Source organism: Excalfactoria chinensis, chromosome 14, assembly GCF_039878825.1.
Source record: "Excalfactoria chinensis isolate bCotChi1 chromosome 14, bCotChi1.hap2, whole genome shotgun sequence".
NCBI classification, from domain to species: domain Eukaryota; kingdom Metazoa; phylum Chordata; class Aves; order Galliformes; family Phasianidae; genus Excalfactoria; species Excalfactoria chinensis.
This window is the reverse complement of record NC_092838.1, coordinates 12,705,511-12,731,253: the sequence shown is the minus strand read 5'-3', so window position 1 is coordinate 12,731,253 and position 25,743 is coordinate 12,705,511. Positions and strand designations below refer to the sequence as shown.

The 25,743-nt window shown below is 38.4% G+C and overlaps 2 protein-coding genes across 3 annotated transcripts in view; one reads left to right on the top strand and one right to left on the bottom strand.

The window, feature by feature from the left end:
• BFAR (bifunctional apoptosis regulator) overlaps positions 1-25,743 on the top strand; it is an 80,529-nt gene that overhangs the window by 25,125 nt on the left and 29,661 nt on the right. The gene's annotated exons all lie outside the window — the stretch shown is intronic.
• The window catches only part of PARN (poly(A)-specific ribonuclease), a 37,484-nt gene continuing 20,219 nt past the window's right edge, over positions 8,479-25,743 (bottom strand). The window contains exons 21-24 of one of the 2 annotated variants that reach the window (XM_072348883.1): positions 24,773-24,847; positions 17,394-17,583; positions 13,021-13,205; positions 8,479-11,283 (exon numbers count right to left, since the gene is read on the bottom strand). In XM_072348883.1, the coding sequence (XP_072204984.1) occupies positions 11,231-11,283; positions 13,021-13,205; positions 17,394-17,583; positions 24,773-24,847 (503 nt within the window). In that variant the 3' untranslated portion in view covers positions 8,479-11,230. The remainder of the gene's footprint in view (positions 11,284-13,020; positions 13,206-17,393; positions 17,584-24,772; positions 24,848-25,743) is intronic. The other variant, XM_072348884.1, reaches the window with a different exon arrangement.

The following is a 25,743-nucleotide window of genomic DNA, read 5'->3' as shown; positions in this document are numbered from 1 at the left end:
AATATCAGACTAAAGTCATTCACCAGACAGAAAACTCTGCCACTAACCTAACTCCAAAATGAATTTGGAAGCTGGGCCAATTCACTCTTGCTTTCCTGGCTTTATACATTTCTGCTCTCTATTGCTAGTGCACAAGTGTGCTATCAATGAGTATGTCCAGGTGGCAAATTAATGATCATTGCTGCTCTTCCTGACATCAACTATTAATTCTCATACTTCTGAGCCAAGCTTTGGTTTCTTGACAGTTTGTTTAGTGGGGAATGAGCAGTTCTCTGTTGATACTGATTCATTCCTGATCACCTGTTATTTCTCAAGCTGTCAGTTTGGACTCCAAATGTAGCTCCTCAGATTTTCACTACTGAGTAGTTTCACTTGCTCACTAAAGAGCAAATAAATTATCTATGGTTTTATGTTTCATTCCCTAATCAACCACTTTCTTGTAACCCATTTTGACCTTTGTTAGTATAAAACATCAATAGGAATACTTCCAGTGAATAGATGTTGTGAAACTATACTTTGTGACTAGATGGTTCCCTGAGATGATGCTTCTTTAAATGTCTCTGAGGGTGCTGTGCCTTAGGTGTTCCCCAAGATCTCCATCCAGACTTTCCTGCCTTCTGCTTGTGTCCTTTAGGTTTTGTTTGTCTCGGAGTTTTTGCTGTATTCTTTTTCAGGTGGATAAGTTCTGCAGTTCAGCTCCCTACTAGCCCATAGGCAGCTATGCTAGCTCTGCATGGTGGAAGGAGAGTTGGGGTGAATAGCAGGAATGGAAAGCAGAGATCCTTGAAGCTCATTTGACCACTGCAGATGCTGTGTGCATACTCAAGACCTGAATTCAGTACAGTACACAAATACCCCACAGTAAGAGATAGAAACCATATTGTGTAAAAGCATTGTAGTGGAAATAGCAAGTCAGGGCTTGAAGCAGTGATGGAGCACCTGGTGGAAAGGCAGGGCCAGCTCAGGGGAGCTCAGGTGCATGCAATGACTGACCAGAAGGGTGGAGCTGGGATGCACCCCTTCCCAGCCCTCATTTAAGGGCTGGCAGTGGAGGCAAAGGGATCTTACTGGAGATCCCTGCATGCTTGATGCCTTCCAAAGGTAAGCAGTTTTTCTCCCCATGTTTCTGTATCTGTTGCAGCATTTGGGCTTGTTCTCGTTTGTTGCAGCCTAGAATTGTGCCACTCCACCATTACTGCTGTACTTTCCATCACGTTACTGCACTACAAGCATGTAATTTTTCAAGAATGTATTTCTCAGCAGATTTTATGTTCAGGTGTGTTGGAGCCAAGGCACCAAAGGGTTTTTAAAAGATGCCTAGTGTTGTGGTGCCTATTTAAAATTATACTGACTGTTCTGAAAGGCTAAAAGGAATGGGTAAACGAAGAGTAGTAAAGATGCTCAAAAGGTCCTGGGAAAACTCCAGTAGTTGCTTCTTCCTAACAGCATGTTGTAGTCCATCTTCCAGCCCCCTACAACTTTCAGATCCTTTTCTGTATAAACCTTGGCTTTTTTTTATGTAATTCCACATATTTGTATTCAAATGGTTTATTATTTATATTTCAACATCAGTGTTTTGATTTTTTTCCCTTTCTAAATAGTGCCATCTTTTTTCCACACTATTTAATGAATTTGTAAAGCATGGAGAAACTCCACCTGGAATGATCTGTATGAGTGTCTCTCTTTTTTAATTGATGCAGTAGATACAGTTGTGAAGAATGTGCTTCTTAACAGGAAAGGAGGCTGGGGGGGGTGTCATCTTATTATGTAGTCCTGGAAGTCTTCTGAACCTGAATGTTTCATTGCCTTCATTGCCTCCTAAGCAGTGTGCGTTAGCTTAGACAACAGACTGATTTGATTCAGAGCACAGTGAACTACAGGGCACCAACCAGCTTGCAAAGCAGCTTATTTTCCTGAAAATCACAAGCACCTGGGAATCCCCATGGTGAATTAATAAAGGTGTAAAACTCTCCCTGCTGCTCTGAGATCCAGATAGAAGAAAGTGTCAATTATTTTTCTAATATGTGAGCAGTAGATTGCTGAAAAAAGGCAACAAGAGCATTCAGTGCTTCACAGTGACTGCAGACTTCTTTGGATTACTGGGAGTAAATATCAGCTCCGGTTCTGTGAGCAGTAAGTCAGTATTTCTCAGTAAGCATTCCTGATTAAAGACCATGTCTTTATTGTACTGTATTTTTACTTTTTTGACCTTTCCTATCTGGGACAACATATTTGGACTTGGTGAGCGTTCCAAGGATGATGGCTTTATTTCTTTCTCTCAATTCTTGTGCGAGTAGGAGAAATTCTTTGGGAATGAATAGAAGCTTTTTGGCCTACAAAACTTGTCCTTTTTTGGTTCTGACTTTCTCACATGATGTCATGCCATTATTTTTCTGTGTGATTTCAACGTGTTTATCTCAACAAGTCTTCTCTTTTATTATTATACTTCTCATCTTTTTAAAAAGAAAATTCCTCTCTTTCATTTTAAAAATGTTGTTGTTTTCCCCCCCCAGCCCCTATCATCTTGGTTCTTCATTATATCTGGTAGCAGCGTTGTCAGGAATATATAAGGCGATACACGCGACACTGTTAAAAAACAGTTTTATGTCTCCTACTACAATTTCTATATTCGTTGCTCTGGCAACATGAAGCTATGGCAGATATATGCAGGCCTTGTGCACAATTTTGGTTGCTTAGTTTTTCAATCTGTTATCACTATCTATCTACTCCATTACAATATGATTATGAAAGCATGACTATAATCGATACCACTGTCTTTGTGGGAATTAAAAAAACAAAACAAAGATTCCCCAAAGGAAATTAATATTTCCAAAAAAGGAAAGTATCAAATCAAAGGAAATTCTGAAAGAAAGAAAACTTTCTCTGAAAGATTTCTTGCTAAGAAAAATGACAGTCATTCAGCATAGGAAGTTCCGCACGAATGTGCGCAACAACTTCTTTACAGTGAGGGTGACGGAGCACTGGAACAGGCTGCACAGGGAGGTGGTGGAGTCTCCTTCTCTGGAGATATTCAAGACCCGCCTGGATGCCGAGCTGTGTGACCTGGTGTAGGGAACCTGCTTTGGCAGGGGGTTGGACTCAATGAGCTCTAGAGGTCCCTCCCAACCCCTACAATTCTGTGATTCTGTGATTTGCATAAATTCAAATCCCTACAGATATTCAGTTTCTAAGGCCTTGAAGATAATTTGCTATACAGCTACTTTATTGTAACTCACGGGAGGTTGTTTGAATGTAAAGCTGTTACACAGAAAGTTAATTCAGAATTTTAGCAGTTCAGGAGATTTGCAGAGTCCTGCTGACAAGATCAAGGCTCTTAAACCAACATAAATATGAGAAACCAGCATGTTTCATATCCCTCCTAAAAGCAGGTGGAAAGGCTCAGTATCTGCAGATTCTTTATAGCTGTTACCTGCTGCTTTCATCAAAGGCCAACCTTTTACACACTGTACTCCTTTCCTACCAGCCACCTCTACCTACAGCTTGCATCCATAATATTTATGCTATTTCCTGAGAATAAAATTGGGGGTGAAAAAAGTCTACAGTTCAATGCTGAGCATGTGAAATTACAGAGCTGCCTATCTGTTAAATTTTAATCCAGAGCTGTGAACTGCTATGACCACAAAGCCAGCATTCTGTGGGTTCTGTAGCCTTGTTACCGGCCAGGAGCTGCCAGCAGAGGCAGGGCAGATACATGCAGCGAACTCTAACCAGCTTGCCAGGTAATTCACCTACTTGGGCTCTACATCTGTGGTCAAACACTTCAGAAACAGCTGCAAGACTTTTTCTTTTTCCTACTTGTTTTTTCCTATCCCCAAGTCCAAGCAAGTGAGATGAACAGACATCCCAAGCCAGGTGGTTAAGCTGAATAACCTTCATAAGCAGCTAGAGATATATTGCTGAATTTGCTGTACCAAAAGGTCTAGGTTGAAAGGGACCTAAAATTTAGTCACATTGAAGAGACAGAACCCCTCTGTGGGACTGGTATGCATCCAACTTGGGCAGAGAGCAGCTGGAAGAGTAATTAAGCTATGGAATTCCCACAGATCTTCCTAGTAACAACTAGACTAGCATTCAGAGCTCCTACTAGGAATTATGTCTGAAGGGGTTAAAACTTGGTTAAATAGGTAGTTTTTTTTCCACAGAAATAACAAAAAGCACATGCTGAACAGGAAGGCCAATTTCCTGCCAACACCAAATCCCCATTCCAGGCCTTTAGGTTATTTTTTTTCTTTGAAATACTGAAAATAATGCCAGACCTTTGTTTTTTAAGAATATAGAGCCCTGGTCTCTGGCTTTAATAGAGATAAAAACCAATTTACTCCATTTGCACTAGGAATACAAAATGCTTCTGCTTTAAGTTCTCTCCTTTTTAATAGTTAATGTACTATTAATGTAAACCATTCCACAAACAATGAATTGGCCAAAGTTTATTTTCTAGGTTCCATGGTTTCTTTTTAAATAACGGTATCTTAAGTTCTTAAGTATTTAGCAGAAATTGCATGGGCACTGATCATGGTCTGTGATTACTTGGTTTTCATGGCCAAAGAGGCTTTACTTTCCTTGCTCCTTTTATTTAAAGCATCACTGCCATACTCAGGATTAGCCAAACTGTCCCAGGCCATCACACCTGGATGCTGGGTGCAGCAATACAATTTCTTGAAATGTTTATTTAGAATATTTAGATGTTTGGACTAATTGCCAACATGTGAATCCTGCAATCTAAAGATTAAAATTTATTTTTTTCTCAGTAATATCCTTTATATGCAAGAAATACTACATGTAATAAGATTACAGGTGGATATAATCAAGTGTACACTGATGTAACACTAGAAGACTTTAAATCAACTCACAGTGATTTTTATTTCTAATGCTCTTTTGTATGTCTTCACTTTCTGAAACCTGGTCAATCATTCAGTGCCTGAGAAGTTTTTAACTGTATGAGTTTTAGCTGATGAGTTCCTTTGTCCATCAGTCTGGAAAAATGGAAGCACAGCACTTTTATTTGAAAATTGTCAACACAACAGTGGCTCTGTTGACAACCACTAAGCAGCTTGTCGAAGGAGCTAAATTAGATTCACATGAAAATAATCATTATTTATATGTAATAAAGCCTTAGTGTCAGAGTAATAATCTGAGATACGTAACTTACTTCCCCAGTGCAGATGGAGAAGCTGGAGACACAGAGAGGTTACAGTGAGTTGCACAGTGTCACAATTAAAATCGGTGGCTAACCAGTGACAAGAGTCAGATTATCTGATGCTGTCTCCTACCAGGAAAAAGAAAGGAATTATCTGCCTTATAAATAATCAAGGAGCTCAGAAGCATTTTCCATTTTGCCAACACTGTGGATAAATGCTGGTAGTGTAAACGTGTGGAATTTGGCAAAGAGCCTCTTATAATGTACCATTCATATCCTTTTTAGAATTTCATTGCCTGTTCCTTTTAGGTAGCCAGAAAAACAGAGCAAAATAAAGTAGAACAATACATTTCTATTACAATAATGAAACATACAAATCAGAGCAGTAACCTCTTCTAACTTTGCAACAGCAGAAACTGTCTATAGCATCAATCAAGTTAAGGATTACAGCTGGCCCACCCCACAGATATATCAAAATCTTTAAATTCTTGTTTTCATTTCTCAGTAGAATGAGAAGCTCTCTGTGATACGATTTTATGGAAAACTGAAAAAAAACCCATAAATGGAAGTGCCAGTAAAATCACTGGAGCAATGCACTGCGTCAAGCTATGAAATGTAGGAATTACTGTAAGGTTTCCCTCATAAAGCCATGAATCACTTCAGGTTCACTGGAATCTGCAGCTAAGTACCTTATTGAATTCATGTTCACTAACCACATTAAACCCATGTGGGTCTGAGTGGTTGAGCTTCACTCTATGCAATGCCCAACACTTCATAACTCAGCGTTCTGAGATATACCCTATATACCCTAGAAGATCATATATATAATAAGTGAAAGTCAGAAGAATTTCATGTCGGGAAGAAAGTATGTCCAGACTCTGAATCTCCTAAAAATTAAGTCTAAACTAACAAAAATAAGTTTGACTTGCATGAGCTTTGCTACAGCAATATAAAAAAGGAGTTTTTAAATCCAGTGTAGCTAAGTGTAAGCAGCCCAGGGGAGAAAAAATAATCTTTCTTTGAGATTGGACTGATTTTCATAAGTAGAAAATATCCTCTCAACATTCCATCACCACTAGGAGAAAAACCAATAAATAATCCATCATGTTTGGCCATGAGATCTCTACCAATCCCACCATCCAGCTCCTTATAGGTACTGCCTACGAACTGTGACAACCTTCAGAAGACACCACTGTCATTAATGTCTTCCATCCACAGCTACACACACATCCAGCCAGTAGTCAAAGACTTGTGAGAATGAGATTGTTTTTGGTTCTCCCAACATAGTGTGAAGGTCAGTAGGGAATCCCTCAAATGCTATTTCATGCTATTATGTTTGAAAATATCATTGTAAACTGTGGAAATACAGATGAACTACATTAGTAACGTTTGCTATGAGATACTGTATACATATATGTAAAAAAAAACCAGTTCAAACTGCTTGCAGATTCCCACTAACTCCCATACCACACATTTCACCCCACAGTGGAATACAGACAAATCAATCCATGCAGAATTACTATAGCTTTGGACAAATGTTTTCTAGCAGCTTTTTAGCTTCCAAGCTAAGGAATCTGTAATGCACAAGGGAACATGTGCAGCCGCCTGAACTCCCAGGCATACATTTGTAGCTCCAGTCAGCTCTGTGCTTCAAAACAACTCATTCAGAGCATGGAAGGTGCAAGGCAGTTGGGACAGCTGCTGGCACTGAGGCTGAACTGGATCCAGAGCAGCACATGAACTGGCATAGCTGAGCACAGTAAGTGCCAAGCAGATTTGCAGTGATTTAAATAGGGATTGAACTACAGGAAATGGGATGTGGGGGGGGAAGCTGGAGAATTTATTTTTGAATGTGGCATAGTATTATTTAATGACTATGCCATTACTTTCTTCTAATGAAATATAAGAACTCTGTATCTTCAACTCAACTGTGTAAGCTCTTCAGTTATTCCTTTGTTTGGAGCCTTGGAATTTTATGAGGGTTCTTAAGTGTCTGCTTTGCTTTTATTATTAAGCAGATACTGCGCATCTATTATTATGGATGCTTTAACCTATTTATATTAGCCATTTTTTCCATTCCAGTTTCCAGTACTAATTTCAGTTACCTAAAAGCCAGTCAGAGCACATTAAGATGGATCCACCTACCCAGAGGGATCAGTGGCATAGCTTGGATTTGCTCTTATGATCATTCATGCTGATTTATTTTTCACAGCAGAAAAGACCGGGATATGGCAGCGCTGTATCAGTTTGTCACCATAAGTAACTTGCACTGCAAGGTTTGAAACTGTTTTTTTATTCCAAGTGGGGACAGAAGTCAGTAAGGCTCTTCTAAACGATGGGATAAGCACTTACATCTGTTAGGTTCACAGCATACGGAGCAACAGCAGCAATGAAAAAAATGCACAGCACTTTTTTCTCATCTGCTAACACTTCTGTATTTAACTTTACCACAGTAAACATTTTCACCTTTCTGTTTTTCCTCGGGTAGACAATGTAAAGTTTTAATGTAATTCACTTCTCCGTAGACAAAACTGGAAAGCTGTTACATCACACACAGGTCTAAATATCTAAAATGCAAATCTAGTTTAGTGTTATTTTAAAAAAGAGACAAAGTTTTCTGATTATGAAGCTGCTCCAGTAGCACTTGCCTTGTTCCAAGCATGAAGTGAGACTCAGCCTGCTGGCTCTGCCTGTCAGACCAAAACCATCATGGACTGTTTGCTTTCCAACAGCACTGACACACCAAAGTTTGGCCTTACTCCTCCTGCCACTATCAGACATCCACTCAGGAGCAGTCATCAAATACATTTAGAGTTAGACAAAGCAGTTTTGTGGGTATTTTTAGAATAGGCCTTGCAATACAACCAGGCCTAAAGAAACCAACCAGAATCATTGTGTTAAAAGAGACTGCTCACACTGTCTGGAATTAGATATCCAGGCACTGAAGTAATGCCTCTCTGTCCCAAATCTGTAACAACCTGAGCAATTATCAGAATAGGAAAGGCAAGCACAACACAGAGAAACTTAAGAGTGTGTATAGAAAATTCCAGCTGTCCCAAAGAAATGTGCAAGCTACAAACTTATTGGGATGAATTAGTAAGAAAATACTGCTCTTTTTCACAAGCTATAGTGAAAAAATTAAGTTGGGTAATCAAGTTCTCACTGAAAATATGAGTAGCTCTAGGTCTGACCAAAAGAAGAACACAACACCAAAAGATCAGCCATGATCCTGCTTCACTGTAGGTCACCGCTTCTTGTGTTCCAGCTGAGTGCTCCACAGCAGCATTAATACAGTACCAACAAAACATGAAGACACCTTTAACCTTCATTTTCTGATCTATTTTCACTTTTAACGTTGATGTTTCCTGAGCACACCATACATGAAGTCTTACTTGCACAACTATATTTAGTTTTATTTAGGAAATATTAAATGTACATAAGTATGCTGTTACAGCTAACCAGTTTTTCACTGCTACTGATATCTGTGTGTATTTTTTAAATTTTATTAAAATAGAATTACTAAAAAGAAAACAAGAGGCACTTCAGCCTTCAAGTTGGGAACTCTACATAAACATGAGAAAAGTGAATTTAGTCAATATATTGTCCTTCACAAAAAGAAATCAGCCACGTTCTCTTAAAAACAGACCTGGCTAAAAATTTGTGTATTCATCAAAACATATCAGACTGTCCCATAAAGCGGGAGGCATTACTTTCGGAGCAGCCCTGGCAGCATGCTACAGTCCTGCAGGAAGAGTTGCACTGGCCTGTAGCTGAGGGTCTCTGGTAGCACTGAGACTCCTCACCTCACCACAAGCACGGAGCAACACAGCTCCACTGCAGTGCCCACCAGATGCTGAAAAACTTTTCACCTTGGTGCAAACACCAGCAGGGTAACATTGACTGTTTTATGCAGCTCAAGAGCAGAAAAACAAGCCCAGTTACAGCTGCTGTGCACTCACTCTCTACTCCTCGATACTGCCCCAGCACCCCCACACAGCCACCCCCACCACAGGTGCCCAACCCCTCCCATCACAGCCCAGAGAGCACAACTTGAGAGACAGGGCCACAGACAGCAACGATGGCAACTTTGTTTTGTGAGTAAAAGCTGTAAAGGTACGTATTTTAAACTTACACTAGGAAACAAATGTGGATCAAATTTAGGAAGCCGCATTCCTCCTCTGCTAGAATTGGTGCTCTGATTTACAGAGAGGTGCACAAAAGACACAGCACAAGATCTGATGCAATAATGGGGGGTCATTTCCTCTTTACAACAGCATCTATCCAAGTCTAATACCACAGTCCTAATCCCATCTCACTTTATTAAGTAGGTATTATCTGGTAAAATCTAGGGCTATGCAAGGGACTAGAAAACAAAACAACTACCTCTCAAGACAATAATGCTAAGTACAGCTGGAGATGAGTAACATACTGCTCTCCAAAATACAGAGTGGGAAGAAGACTGGAAATAGTGGGTACAGTACCTTAGAGATATATATGCCCAGGCTATACAAAAATAATAATCTGGAAAGGACTTAAGCCTCTCTATTGTAATGAAATGAAGACAAGTTCCTGTGCTGCTACATACATTCTGGATCAGAAGAGTTCTGTTGATAATTTCCCCTAACATCACTAATAACAGTCTTCTGTCCCACGTCTTACTGCAATAATAAGATGCTAAACAAACCAACAATACCAACAACAAACCTTAGGTGCACTACTTCCAGCGGTATTCCAAGATTACAAATTAAACATTTCACATTTGAAAGATTTAAATCCTTTTTCCTTTTGCAAAACAGATTCAAGATAGTTCCTGCAATGGCTTAAAAACCCACAGATTTTGGCATACCTTCAAGCAGGTTACTGCATTGCTAAAATGACAACAGTTCACACGGTGATCTAAGTACCATCTGATGTAGCCTTCTTAATATTCTAGTTTTCCATAGGAAAGGTTTTCAACTTGCTAATTTGCAGAACCCTCATACTTTTTTCCCCAAGGGAAATGCATAGCAAACTATTTCAATAGACTTGGCTTTTCTTCATTAAATTTCACAAAGATCTTGAGAGTAGTCAGTCCATAGACCCAAAAGACCTGCCAGACATAGACTGAAAACTTAACAAAGATTTAAAAATAATAACTAAGAAAAAACAGTTATGAAGAGCAAAATAAGAACACAAAAAAATAATACATTTCAGAAGCCAATACATAAAAGCAAACCACATCCTAAGAAAATTTCTTTAATTTTCGTTTTATGGAAATACATATTTTGTTTTTATTTCCATGATACAAAAATGTTAAATATCAAACGTTTTCTGAAATCTACCAATGCAGATCTTCTTTAAACAAATAGAGGGCTGGTACAGTTAGCAGGTTTGTCACAGGTACCAAAAAACATTTTTAACAAAAACCCCACAAGATGGGGAAGAAGCAGAGGAGAAATAGATAGGGACTTAAGAGTGAAAACAGCAGCAGATGTGAAAACAAAGAAAAAACTACCTCCCACCAGGAATTCATATGTAAGGAACATATAAAGTATATTTTTGGAAAAGACGGGGTATCTGTTAAAGCTGGTATTCAGATGAAGACTGGCCGCACTGGGGGTGAAGGAGAGAATGGAAAACTAAAAAATGATTTCCAGATAGTAACAGGTAGAAAGGAATCTGTGAAACTACAGTTCTACCTGTATCAAGAGAAAAACATCTAGAGATTAGGAGATCTGTGGTAACTCCCCTCAAGCACAGGAAACAGTCTAGCACAAAATCATAGACTGCCGGGTCTTTTTGTATATTTCATAGCCAACATGCCAAAGTGGATGACCAAAATACATTTAGTCTTGCTTCTTAAATCTAACAACATTAATAACAGCAAGGATTTCACTTGATTAACAACAAGATCATATACTAGTTAATATACACACAGGTAAAACAGTGATTGTTCAGTTTAAAATAATTAAACTGGTTCTCAGGACACATACTGATTTGTTAACACCACTTTAGTTAAATAAATTATGGCTTCCAGGAGGTGTATTCTCACAACTGCTTTCAATCAATTCCACTCGTTAAGGCAGTTATTTCCTACCACGTTTCAGGGACTTCAAAAATTTCAGTGGAATTACTCGTGAGGCTTCCTAAAAAGACAGAATCACAAAGCCCCGCATTAATGACTTCAGCATACAAATACTGAAAGAAGTAAAATCAAGAATGTTTTGGTACTTTCAGAGCATACAAAGTAGTATTTTTCTCCTCCAGATATATTTAATTTATAATATTAGATATCTTATTTATACATCCTAACACTTTTTAGAAGATAGGAAAAGATGTATGATTTGTATTAGAAACACTGCTGATTTTATCAAGCATTGCACATGAGGTCTTAAAAAAAATATATATATAAAATACCTGGGAGAGCATAAAGACCATCATTAGGGCAGCTCCACATTCTGACAGTTTTACAGCTCAACTGTCTACTGTTTCTTCTGATTTTCAAAATTGCAGTTCCTACAAGCTGCAACAGCTAACAGCAGCTCATGAAATGTGAATGGTCGTCCAGCAAACCTTTCAAATAAACATCAGCTTACACAGAACATGTGGTAAACTGCAAGAGTCATTAAAGATGACTGTGACCCACTCATCCAGAATGCTAGGAAGGGATATTAAGCACACTCACTTTTCCTCAGGAAATAAAAGCACAGCTATGTGATTCATAAAGGCTAAACACTGAAATCTGAAAGGCCTGACTATGATTAAGATCCCAGAAAATGGGCGCCCATCTGGCAGAAGCTCACTCCTCCATGGAATTGTCTCAACCAGTACTTTCTCAGATGTTCTAGAGAAGAGAGGATATCAACATTGTGCCAAGTCATGTGCAGGAGGGGCGGTGTGGGGCAGGCAAGCTGACCATGAAAGTTTTGGCTTACTCATAAGGGTAGATAACTGCTGACCAGATTGAAAAATGGCATCAGTTCCTCAAACTTACAGAACTATCTCCTAAATAACAAGGAACAAGGGATGCCAGTGCAATGTTATCAAGATAGTCTGTGTTAACTCAAAATTGTTAATTACAAGGACAAATACATTAGTCTTCAGGGCAGTGGGTAGTTTTACTAAAACTGGACTCTTTTGCATGCAACAGTTTGTTTAAAGATACTCATCATACAAACCGAGCTGCATGCATTCATTTATTCTATAACTCCTTCTGAGCAAGCTTAAGCGAAAAGGTCTACGTGAGGGGAGTCTTACAACTGCTGATGGTTTGTTGGACTAATGTCAAGATCTACTTTAGAATCCTGCTTCCACAATTTTGACTTTTGTTTAAGATAGGGTTATTTGGTGTTTCTGCATAACTAAAAAGTCTCACTGAAGAAAAAAGAAGAAATTTAGAATCCCTAAAAATATTTGAAGAGTGTTATTCTATAGAAGTGAATAAGAAATCAAATACATCCTGCTTCATTTAGTTTGATGCAATTTTTTTCAATTAAAATAACTTACAACAAAATAAGTTGTGACAGTGACTTACTGCATTACATTCATAGAAGTCCAGAAAAGTTGAGACATCCAAAAAACAAACAAGCAAAAAACAAAAAACTCTCAATAACAAACTTCAGTTTTGCTCAGGCCTAAGGCAGTTTCAAACAGAAGAGAAAATTATCATATCATATCATAGTATCATAGTATTGTGCGAGTTGGAAGGGACCTTAGAGATCATCGAGTCCAACTCCCGGGATTCGAGCCCTCTGTGTAGCAGAGCGGCACTTCTACCCCCTGCTCCACAGGGGGGGATTCGAACCCGGGCCCCCTGGTGTTGCAAACGGGAATTCTACCGCTGCGCCACCGGAGGCACACATGAGCAAGAACACTGCTTTTACCTGCTGAAACTTCTTCTCTCTTGATTTTTTTTAACCTTTTGGCTTTCTTCTTAACATCTGGAGGGGACTCTGCACAGGAGTTTGTCTCATCTTCTGGATCCGCTTCTTCTTCCAAACTGTCAGAACCAGTTTCTTCCTGAATAGGACTCATACTTCTCTTTCCCATTATACCGGTACCTGTAAAACTGAAATGTAGAAAAAAATAAAGTGTTATCAACAAGTTAATAACAACTATTACATGGGTACTAGTTACTATGTACCTATTAAATGCTTAAGTAAGTAGTAATATAAACTGTATTAAGTGGTGAGCCATGAAATTACATTATCTGGAAGATGTGACTCAACTGTTAGAGTCCATAAAAGTCATCTACTAGGATGTAATGAAAATGAAAGTATTTATTGTGATGTAGATATCTCAGGCTTAGCTGTTATTCTGATGAGATCACCCAGCTCAAGTGTAATTAAGGCTGTACATCTTCATATTATACATGCTAAGTTCATCTGCTCTCTCAAAACTACATTCAGTTTTACAAGTATTTCTACTGCAGAGAAAACATCATGAACATGCACTTAGAGCTGTTTCATTCAGGATACATTAAAGTAACACCACAGAGATTTTCCATTCAACTAGAATGCAATTATTAATAACAAAACAAGATGACTATTCTTTTATTCAATATTCAATTCTTTTATTTCTAGGTTATGGACAAAATTTTTAAATGTTTTATTTTTCTTTTAGTTGCTAATATAAAGAAGCACAGGGTTTCAATAAGGTTCAGCTAAAGGAATGGAAGATCTAGCCATATAGTTTTGGCTTTGAAGTGGAGGGCCTTTTTCATCTGAACATTTTTTAGAACAGACTTTCTGGGATGTCCAAAAGCAGTAAACAAACACAAAACATATGATTATGCTTCATGCTCTTACTCCCACTTCAGGAACACAAACACCATTTACTGTGCTGAATGGCTGGCTCTTCCTCCGAACATTCACACACAGAAGGCCTTCTTGAACAACCTCTTATAAATCTTGTTTTCACGTCACACCACAACACAACTACCATCGGTAGAATGATGAAAGCCAAAAAGTTGTTCGGAAAGGGAAGGGGGTGGGACAGGAGCAGAGCTCTCGTGAAAACATAGCATTTAAAAAATTAAAAATTACAAGGGCCTGCTTCAAAAGTAATGCCTCCTGTTTTATGATGTCAGCCCAGTGTAAGAGGCAGCTGTTGGTGGGATGGCAGCACCAGCATTCCATGACGTGCTGTTGCTGTGTGACAGATGGCAGCAGAGGGGCACTGACAGAATGGCGCCTGACATGGGAGTGTGGGTGGAGCAAAGGGGTAAAACTGAATTCTTCCATGGAGGACAGAATGGCCCCTACTGACACTTGTCAACACTTGTGAAGATATACGGAGCCTGAACAGTGGATGTCAGTGCAATAGGAGGGGGTGGTGCATTTCAGCAGCGCTGACAGTGTCAGTGGTCACCTCAACTGGTGCAGATTTTTTTTTTTTGGGGGGGGGGGCACAGCACGTTGAAAAACCATTCATATGTGAGAATTTCCTCAATCAAATTGCAAGATTGTGCTCTTTGTGTCCATTGTCTTCTGCATGGACATAAACCAGAGGCATTACTTTTGGAGCAACCTACATGCTATTATATTTTTTAAAAAGTTTAATAATTATATTTTTGGGAAAGGTATGCTGAAAAATACGTAGGGAAGAAAATTATAGGCCATAAATTATGACTGCAGAACTTAGAGTTACTGAGGTCTCTTAGAAAGAAACTCAGTAAGGTGTAAGTACAAAATGAAACTAATTTCAGGCTTCACATTTTTCCTGCAGACAAAAATAGAAAACAAAACTAAAAACAAGAAAGCACACCAAAAAACGGGCAGCACAAGGACCAAAATATAGACAATCAAATACAGTTGACTTCCTGCTTTCTCCTAAACTATTAGGTTTTTTTCTACATTTACTCATTCATTGCATGGACTCCACATGACTACAGATTCTGGGTTTGGTTGATTTCCAACCCCCCCCTCCTCCAACTCCATGTGTCCTATTCTTCTTTGACCTAAAATAAGGTTCAAGAAGTACAGCGATGTTATTTATTCACTTAGCAATAGTAGCAAATGAGTATGGTTGTATAGCCAGAGCACTACTCAGAGCAAAGTTCAGTTTTCTAATTTTACCAGCCTTTTTGGAGCACATCCACACGTCCCTCTCAATTTCCCTACTCTGCTGAGAAACAACTGAACAAAGTGGAAAAAAACAAACTACTAGCTATCAGTAATTTTCCAATTCAGAGTCCTCATTTTTTTGGACACCTAAAGCATCTACAGACAGACTTACATCAGCCATTAGCAAAGACAGCACTCAAACTTCAGAACACACATTTAACAGCCACCCAGGAAAAATACCATTTAAAAAAAAAAAAAAAAAAAAAAAAAGATATTTAAGCAGAGTTGAAAGCATTCCTGGGCAGCAAAATAAAGTTTCATTCTTAGTTCTAAAATAAAATTACTAGCCAAATTTAAGAAAAACAGTAAGAAAATCCTATCACATATCACCAGTTGGCAAATCTCCTTAGGTAACACACTGCAGTTTTTCTGTTGGTCACTGAAGATAGCAGGTGTGGTTGTGCACATCTTCACCACAAGCAGAGTCCAGCAGCCCTCCCTACCCAACCTCTCCTTTCTGCTGACCTATCTAAATGCCAGCCTGCCAGGATGAATGTCAGGAGAGGAAGATGGTAGAAAGGGGAAATCTGGAGTTAAGAAAGAATTACTGAACCTTCATTACATTCTAAGTCTGCCAATGCAAGGTAAAAGCTTTGCTTATAAGAAACAACCAACAACTTCCCTACTGAATGATCATATTGCCACCATGGAGAAGAACAGCTATTCTGCAGCTGTGCTCCCATTGCCGGCAGAAGCTAATGCAGTAAGCTTATTAAGTAATAAATAAATAAAGGATGCAGTAGCATGAAGCTATTATGAGAGATCAGCTGCTAGCTTCATCATACTAATGAGTACTTTATATATGGTTCAGATTAATCTGGGAAAATATGCACATATACATACATAAATGCATAAAAATGTGATGGACAAATATAAACATTGTAACACTGTATAAATATATTTACATACATCTTAAAAATATTTGTGTTTCTGGAAAGAAAATGCATCTACGGCTAGCTTGAGTGAACTGAAAGACCACAAGGTTTGAAGTTACACATTACACCTCAGCTGGTACAACTGCCAGATTACACTGGAAAGAGGAAATATTTGCAAGAGACAAGCTGACAGGAGAACACAATCCATTGAGTAACAAAGACAAAACTAAGAAAAAGCATGCCAAAGGATCTGCATGGAAGGGAATCTGGAAGAGAATCAAATCACTTTATTCTTGGATTAATGAGAACTAAAATTTACAGAACATCAATTACAAAAGAAGTTCAGTCTACAGACAAATTAAAGACTGCTTTCTAGGGTTATCAAGATGTTGATCATCCAAAAATAACACTGCAAGGGTGCTTCTTAGGGAACCTTTCAATACAAGAAAAACAGATGCCAAATTTTCAAGGACATGAAGTGAACAGGCAGACAACTCACTGAGATACAAAAACAACTGGGAAACAATTCACAAATTTTTTCAACAGCTTTCCACGTGACACATTTGTGATCATCCCCTACTAATTTGAAGGACAAAAACAAACCTGCCTTTCAGTCTTACTGCTTTCCAAAGTATTTGGATATGGTTTATAAGCCACCACACTCACTGTATGCCTAGAATCTGTGAGATACCCAAAATACATGTAACAACATTCAGTGAGGAGAGATACTTTCTCCAGTAGAAATAAAACTAGAACTGGCTATACAAGCATCTTCATTTACCTTCCTGTTCCTGAAACACAAGGACAGCTCCATCAGGACTGCCTAAGATGGTAATTCATACCTTTCACTGTGGCAATATCACCATGGAAAATTATCCAAGAAATGAAGATCACCTTTACAGAAGCATAGGAAGAGAGCATTCAAAGTTCCCAAGTGACAACAGCCACGTAGAGGTGTGAAAACATGAAAGAGGTGATTTTTTTAATTTTGGTTTTAAGAAGCAGTACTGGTACATCCAGCTCTGAAGCTGTGAGTTGTACCCCCAATATCACAACATTTCAAGTTTGCCTAACAACCAAACCTCCTCTATTCCTTTATCTATGATCTTGTGACAGGTGCTGTACCGCTACTGATTTACATCAAATTAATAAAATATAAGTACAGAGAAAAATGACAGATGGGAACCATCTCAAAAGTGCTACGTCTTTGATGAAAATACGATAGAAATAAGGAGTCTGCAATACAGAAAGTCTCACCTGTTAACACAGTAGTATTGACTCTGGGTAATGTATGGCGCACCTTGAGTTTTCAACCGTTTTCTCTCCATCTCCTTCCAACTATCTTCTGTACATTTTCTCTTTGCTCGCTTTTCTTCATGTTTTTTCTCAACATATTCTGCGTATGTCTGGATTCTGTAACTTTCAGCATATCTGCTGGTGTTTACAGCTATGAGAAAGACAAGCGATGTTATAAACAAAACACTTCAGTGACAACATGCCTTCTTCTGAGATAACTTAGTTTTAAGAACAGAAAACAGCAAACTATTTGTTCTATTCATACAAATGTCTTCTATCTAGTTCTACTGTTAGTGGCAAAACAAACAAACAGCTGTATTCTGCATCCACACCGCATGTTTGATTTACATATTCAAAATACTTCTGAGGGAGACTTCACACAAGAATGGTCAATTCTTTTAAATCAGAAATCATCAATTCTTCAGTCACAATCCTCTTCCAGATTGCTTGTTGGCAAGAAAACATTTCCTGGATTTTTTCCCTTTTAATCTCATTACTTAACCCAGCACGTTTATTTTGCATGTCTGCCAGGAAAAGACGACATTTGCAAAGGCTCTGCCAAAACTCTGTTTGATTGCCATGAAACATAAGCTTATTTGAGCTGCATTTTTTGTTGCCCAAGATATCGGTGGAAGCAGCAATTAACTAGAATCCAGCTGCTGCCTCCTCATATCTTTCTAATGCTCCATCTCCACTTAACTGAAAAAAAGTACTGCCAGTTGGAGGCAGAAGAATTTGAGTCAACAAAATTAGAATCACCTGAAAAGAAAAAACTGTCACTGCCTTTACTCAGCAACAATTTACCAGCGTTCCTTTGAGTCTCAGCATCTTTGCAGAGCTACTTTTAACCTGCAAGCAGGCTCTGGCCTAAAGCCATTGCTGGAACAGATGTATCAGCAAATTAAACTGGCTGTCAACTGGTGTCTTCTACAGTTTTTAGTTTAAGTCACTGAAATAAACTGTTATAAACCAGCAAATCCATTTAAATACAAAACAAAACAAACCCATTCCTCTTCATGTATGCAGGCAGAGTGTTTTAAAATACTGTAATAGTAAAGTGGAGATTAAATCCTTATTTTATTTGTGTACTTCCAACTCTTCTGTAGAAATTTCAGATGCATGTATCACCTTCTCATTCTTTATGAAGTGCTGTTGCCTTGAATACATGATATTCTGCACTACTTCTAACCCATGCACAAGAGATAGCATGCTTCCACATCACCCTTCAGAAATGTGGATTTGTTTTTTTCCTCTTTCAGAGCAGGTCCTCTACTCTACATATTGACTAAGCTGCTATGAAAGCAATTACCTGCAGTACAAGTCACGGTACATAGATGCTGCTGCTGGAAAGTCTTTCAAACTTACGTAAAACTTGGCATCTAAATCATGTATATCTATTCCCAAGAAAAGATATCAGCAATCCTCTCATGAGACTATTGCTTTAATTAAAGGCATGTTAAACATACCTCCTTTCGTGCCCCTTACATTTGTCTGGACTGTAAAGTCACAGGATCTGTTTGTAAGAATTAGGAGAATACGTACTGCCCATGAAGTTAGTGTGCAGGCACTGTGAATGAATTACTGATGCTCACCGGAGTTACTGCATACCGGCCGACAATCCTAAGGGTAACATCTGTTTAATTAAACTCAAGCATGTTTTTACTTGCTAAAATCAAGCACATAGTTACCATGGGTTATCTGATAAATAGTGATTTGTCAAAAGACAATAACAATTTCACATTATTTGTTCTGCTATACACTAGGAACCAGAGTTATGGCTCTTCCATTTAATTCCCTGACAAACCCTGCTTACATTTAAGAAAAGGATAATCCTTTTGAAGCAGCCTTTTTAAAAATCCGCATGAGAATAAATATTTTGGTCAGACAACTCTTCTTTCTTGAAATAAGTCCTATATTTTAGCAGCATATTCATATTCCACATTCATATTCCACATATATATTCACTTTTATATATGTATATACATATGACTTGTTCCAAAGAGTTAAATGGTGACTGTAACTAGCATATTATATGCTAAATCCAGCACTTAAAAGGTATATGCTAAAAATATTTCTCCATGCAAAGCACAGCTGAAATGAAGATGTGTGGACAATTCTAAGGAGCCACACAGACAATTAAATCTTGCTCGAATTAAAAAGCTGCTCCCTATATGTTTTAAAAACATTTTCTCTGATGCTCTTTTGATGAAGGCTGTCAATGCTAGCAAACCAGATACAGTTACTTTAACTCTACAATGCCAATGGAAGAAAAGCACTGCTTGAATGTCTTGTGAATTCTAACAAAATATATTAAACTAACGAGAACAGAATTGTTATTTCCTTATTTTTAAAACATAAAGTGAAGATAAATTTTCCTGTGAGAAACTTGATAGTAACCAACACCATGTGGCTGCCTTTCATTGCATGGATTGCAGCTGTAAAGTCTTAGTAGACAGACAGACATTTTCTCAACTCTCTCTATAAAAAAAGTTATCTAAACCTGATTACCCATTTTTTGCTTACATCAGTTCACCAAATAACTGAAAAACACAGGAATTTTAAGAGAAGAAATCCATCCGAGACCCCTATAGTGAGACCTAGGGCTTTGTGAATGTAGCAGAGCAAGGCACCTGCACAAGACAGACAGGATTTTTAAAGCATGCTTAGCAACACACACTAGCAAGGCGGGTATTTTGTTGAGCTGGTTGTATTTAGCAAACCACTTGCTAAAGCTTGGTTTAAAATAAAACTTTATCTTGAAAATAATTTTATTCACTTTCAGCAGAATTATCACACATAAGCCTACTTCTCATAGCATCAAGTAAATACATTCCAACTGTGGCTGAAGGAAGTAAAAAATAATGGCTAATTCAAGCACAGATCGGCTGCTTTCCATTTTCCGTAGCAGCTGTGCTGCTGGAAATCCTTTTGCCCATGCCAAAGTAAGTACTGCGGGCTTGCACAGCCTTCCCCAGTAAAGTGACACTTCATTAGTGTGCTCCTTATCCTCAAGGAAGGTTAAAGAGGAAAAACACCCTCACTGCAAACTGTTTATAATAAAATAGTCAAGAATTAGCCAGAACAAGGTACTGAGGTCTCATGGAAGATCCTCTAGGATAATCCTGCACTGAGGCATCATGAGAGGAAAGTCTGGGTTTGCTCTGAGGTTAAGAGTCTATTATTTATTTATGTTTAAATAACAGAAAGAAAACACTTCAGCACATGGGAGAGCCTAATTGTTCAAAACCTTATAATGTAGTGCAATTTTGGATCCCAGAATCACCTAGAATCATTCAAAAGCCTTGAATAAGTTAAGAATTTACTTAGTCAACACAGATCCTGAAATATAAACCCCATTCACTCTCTCAGAGATCATCAAAATGATTTATGCAGTCTTTCATTCAGGAATAAGGAAAGAAGCCTCAATATCGCTATTAGAAAGTCTCAGGTCTCCAAGTAGCAGATGCAGCACTCAGTACATGTGTACTCATCAGTACGTGCGCTTCAAGAAGTTTCTGACTCTTCAACAACCTGCCTGATGATTCCCACCCAGGAGCACTTGCTTCTCCTCAGGTGCCCAGACTTTAAACAGGCTGGAAGCTACTGCATTAAAACATACCAAGACTCAATATTTTGTTAGCGAAATTTTAAGACTCAAGTACAAAATGTACAAGGACAAATTACCACATCAGACACCATTTTTCCATTGCAAAATAGATATATTTTGTTATTTAACTCAGTACCTAATTCCACAAGCTGCATACTGTCTATTTCCTTGCTTCAGGTAATCCGTCTACTAAAGATTGATGCACCTTTTTCCCTTTCTTCCCTTTTTCTTGTAGCCTGGGCCTGTTTTATTGCCATCAAGTACAACTAGGAATGGTTTAAAGGTGAGACTCCTAGTTTTACAGTAGCTAACATTATTCTTAAAACTGCAGACAGGAGCCTGAAGACACATAATGCCAGCTCTAATATTTTAAGTAAGTTTTACTCAAATGCACTTATTTACATGTCTGTAATACTGCACCTTTACAAGTCCAGATATACTTAAACACCTTTTATGTTCCTTTCTTTTCTGTATTGTAACAGTTTTAAAAGGATAAAACCCCTGAACTCGTTCTCATACGTCTGTAGGTACCCACTGTATTGGTCTTGCACTAAGCTTACATAATAACTTTCTTTATAAGTAGAAAGAGAAGTGAAATGCTGTACTAATGCATGTTAGTTGGTGGCATGGATTCAAGCACCTCCATGCAAGTGTGCACATCAGCAAAACATCAGAATGGCATCATCACCTCGTCTGCCATGCTGCACTTGCTGGGTAAGTAATTTAGCATTCCAGTTAGTGGGAGAAAAACATTTCCCTCAACAAAGAACACGGAAATGATGGTACAGTCCACTGAGACTGTCCACACCACGCACTTGTAAGCAGATTGTTATAAAGGACTTTAACTGTCTGAAGTTGCAGTTTAAATACTGAAAGAATTCAAACTATTTAACCTTTGCACCCTGTTTAAATTCCTCAGTAAGTAAAACAAAATCTATGAGACGTATTTCAAATAAACCCAAATGAAAAAGCAGTGATGAGAATATTGTTGTAGATACCTGACAGCAAATCTGTTCTCCTAAATCTGCATCACTAATGCTGAAAGCTGTAAATCTGTGCTGTGAACTATGCCACCAGTTCTACTTTGAGACCAAGACTAGAATGTATCAACCAACAATTCCGTGTCTTGTTACAAGCAAGATTCCCCAACTGCAGAAGTACAAAGTTCACCACACCTCATTCGCAGCCCTTACTAGTACAGAACTGCTGGTAGAACTAGTTCTCTCAAATATGTTAACATACTAAAAGTGTAAAATGCACAAAACACTTCTTTTCTAGTAAGAGAGGTCTCTTGAGTACCAGCAGACACTGAGAACAAACTGCTCAGGTGTGAGAAACTTTTTGGAAAGAAACAGAATGCATTGCCATTAGATTCCATCTAACAGCTCGTTACCAGATTGGAGAATCTCATTCCTTGCTCCTTAGCAAGTCATATGGTCTCATGCCTTTCTTAATGGTGTTTCTGGTGATTTCTGAGCAGCTGCCGAGCTGGTTTACCCCAATGAGCCTGCAACGTTTTTTTTCTGGACACAGAATCAGACACAGGAAAGCAGTAAGAGCTCACTGTTAAGAGTAGGAAAAGAATCACAGAATCACAGGGGTTGGAAGGGACCTCAAGAGATCATAAAGTCAAACCCCTGCTAAAGCAGGTCCCTGCAATAGGTGGCACAGCTCAGCAGCCAGACGGGTCCTGAATACCTCCAGAGAAGCACTGTGCCAGTGCTCCATCACCCTCACCATAAGGAAGTTCTCCTGCATGTTAGTACAGAACTTCCTAAGTTCAAGTTTTAGGCCACTGCTCCTTGTCCTATCGCTGTGCAACACCAAAGAGCCCAGCCTCATCCATTTGCCTCCCATCTCCCTTTAGATATTGATAAACATTGACCAGATCCCCTTCCAGTCTTCTTATCCCCAGGCTGAACAGACCCCTTTCTCTCAGCCTTTCCTCATAGGGGAGATGCACCAGGCACTTCCTCACCTTTGTGGCTCTCTGCTGGATACTTTCATGTAAGCATTCGAATGAAAAGGAATGACACTACCAGAATGATTATGTGTAACAGGCTACTTCCAGTCAGTGTTCTCAAGTTATAAGTTACGGGTGGTTCCTTGACCACGGAAACTACTAAGATCTGGTGGGCCCAGCAACAATGAATGAAGAAAATCTCAAAAGCAGAAACTGCTTTTCTGCATAACTGGATGGTTTATTTCTGCTAAATTCAGAGCCATTGGTAACTTCTCTGTTTTTACTGTGTGCATCCAAGCACAGAACAGCAATGCCAGGTACCTTGCCACTACTCACCCAAGAAGCTTTCCCATTCTTTGCCATCTCTGCAAGCATTGCTACCATAGCCTTTCATTCTATACACAGCTGCTAAAACTACTCTTTTTGCTACTACAAAAAGGTCAAGCAAGCTGCTTGTTCTCTGACCAAATAATTATCTTCTTTGGCATTTTATTTAATCTCCTGTTCATTGTTCCACTCAGCTTTGATCTTATTTTACATGGGTAACCTATTTGCTATCATCTCCTTTCACTCTACAGGTGTAAGAATCAAAATGTGAATTGTTTTCCTGGCACTGGATACTACTTAAAACTGCCTTTTCATGCTCCTTTTGACATGCATGATAAAGTCATGTCTTTCTTGTTGGTGATTTAAATACAACAGATGTATATACAAAAGCAAAATGAATACAGAATTACTGTAATCATTTATTTTTTCCTGTGCAAAGCAAGTGGATAAACTGAAAGTGAAGTATGATGCTCAGTGATATATACAGCACGAAAGGGGATTATCTCATTCCTAAGCATTCGTAAATACTCTTTATAATTTCTCAAGAGTATTACTTATTCAGCATGTCTCTTGGGATATCTACATTATGTTTTGCTCTTTTTCAGTCAGCTTCTTCTGCTGGAAATGGTTCTTCCTAAAGTATCTGCCCAATACTTAAGCACAATGTTACTATCTGTATTAATTACATGAATTACAAATGCAAGTTCACTAAGAATATTTATACAGTTATGGCTATTTTTTTCTTTAAATCAATTCCTCTCCCCCTAAAACTCAGAACATACAAATCTACCGAGTAATTAAATAAGAAGCAACACAAACAAAATAAAAAACAACTTTCAAGAAAAGTTAAAAGCGTGTGTTTCCTGTAGATCTTATCTCCATTACTTTTTCTTCAAAGCTCAACTCATAAATTCAGATGAAGATTAAAAGAATTAAGGTCTAGAAAGACTGTATATTACTGATAAATGAACTGTAGATACATCAGCAGTCCAGACTGAGTTAGGATACTTACTTATTTTATAGGTGCTCTGCAACAAAACTAAAGGTTTTATACTGCAGTTGTCACTAGCAAATGTAAACATATCAAACCTGTATCTGTCCTAAGAATATGTAGAGGCAAAGCCAGATGATTTTAACCCTGATATCTCTGCTTTGTACAAAATAACAGTAAAGGCCTCAAAAAAGTACTGCATCAGGTGAAGAAAGTAGTTACACTCTACCTACAGGTTCAGGTACTCAGGAGGGTCATGAAAAACTCTCAACAAAGCCCAGTTTGGTCTCATTGTCTTTGCTGCAACGCATGCTATGAAAGTTTAGTTGCTCCTATCGTATCTAGAGCAATTCAGCGGTCTTGCCACTAGAACCGCAGACACTGCTGGCTTAGAGAATTTTAAAGCAGTTGAAGTCTCACCTTAATTTTGAAGTAATTTCAGAAACACTTACCTATTTGTACTTGTTCTGGTTGGCTCAACGATACAAACGCTGATGTATCATCAATCCATGAAACCTGAATGTTACCTAGAAATGGCAAAAAAATGATTGTTTTTATCTTAGGCTGTCACAGTTCATCTGCTGTGCCAAATGATGGCTAAGAAGATGGTCAATTAAATGTAACTTCAGCTCAGAATGTTATATTTCTTTTTTAGCAACAAGATTCCACAGTAAAGGTGAATAATGCATCACCATTTATGCATGAGCCCAGAACCACTTCAGACCAAGCGGTGACCATTGCATGTTCATCCTGTATACCCTCAGACTCACTTGAATAAAGAGGAAAGAAAACCTACGAGATTTGACTAATGCCTTCCAGACTCCTACAGTCTTCCTTCGTTTTTGTAGTCTTTTCTCCTTCCAATCTTTTAGCAAGACAAGTTATAACCGGCAGCTTTTCAGCCCTCACTCCATGTGCCCTATATATTTCCATAACAAAAAATCAAAGCAATTTTTCTACGTAACTTCAGTTCTGTACCAAAATACAGAACAGCTCTTGGGATTTCAAAACCATTTTTCAGAACTGTATTTCCTAAAGACGAAGAAAGGACTGGATCAAGTTACCACTCACTGTTCCTTTTCCAATACAGACACACAATTAAGAAAACTTCTGGTAGTGTAGGGGGAAGGTGGCTCACACAAGAAGCGAACTCTAAGTATTGCAACACTAAATCCTCAAAATATGGTTTGTGTCACACTACACACTGTTTCCTGGATGCACAATGAAAACTTCGTTTTCATAAGTAAGAGGTCAAATGCACAAAACTGTGCACCTCATTTGGAAGTTGCCACAAATGGAACAGTGGCTGGAATTGAGTTTCTCCATTCATGAAACTAATGTTCCATTTTCTCTGGGGATAGCTTAAAACATAACATTGGCCAAAAATTGCTTACAAAGGAACAAACGTGTAGGCAAAGATTCC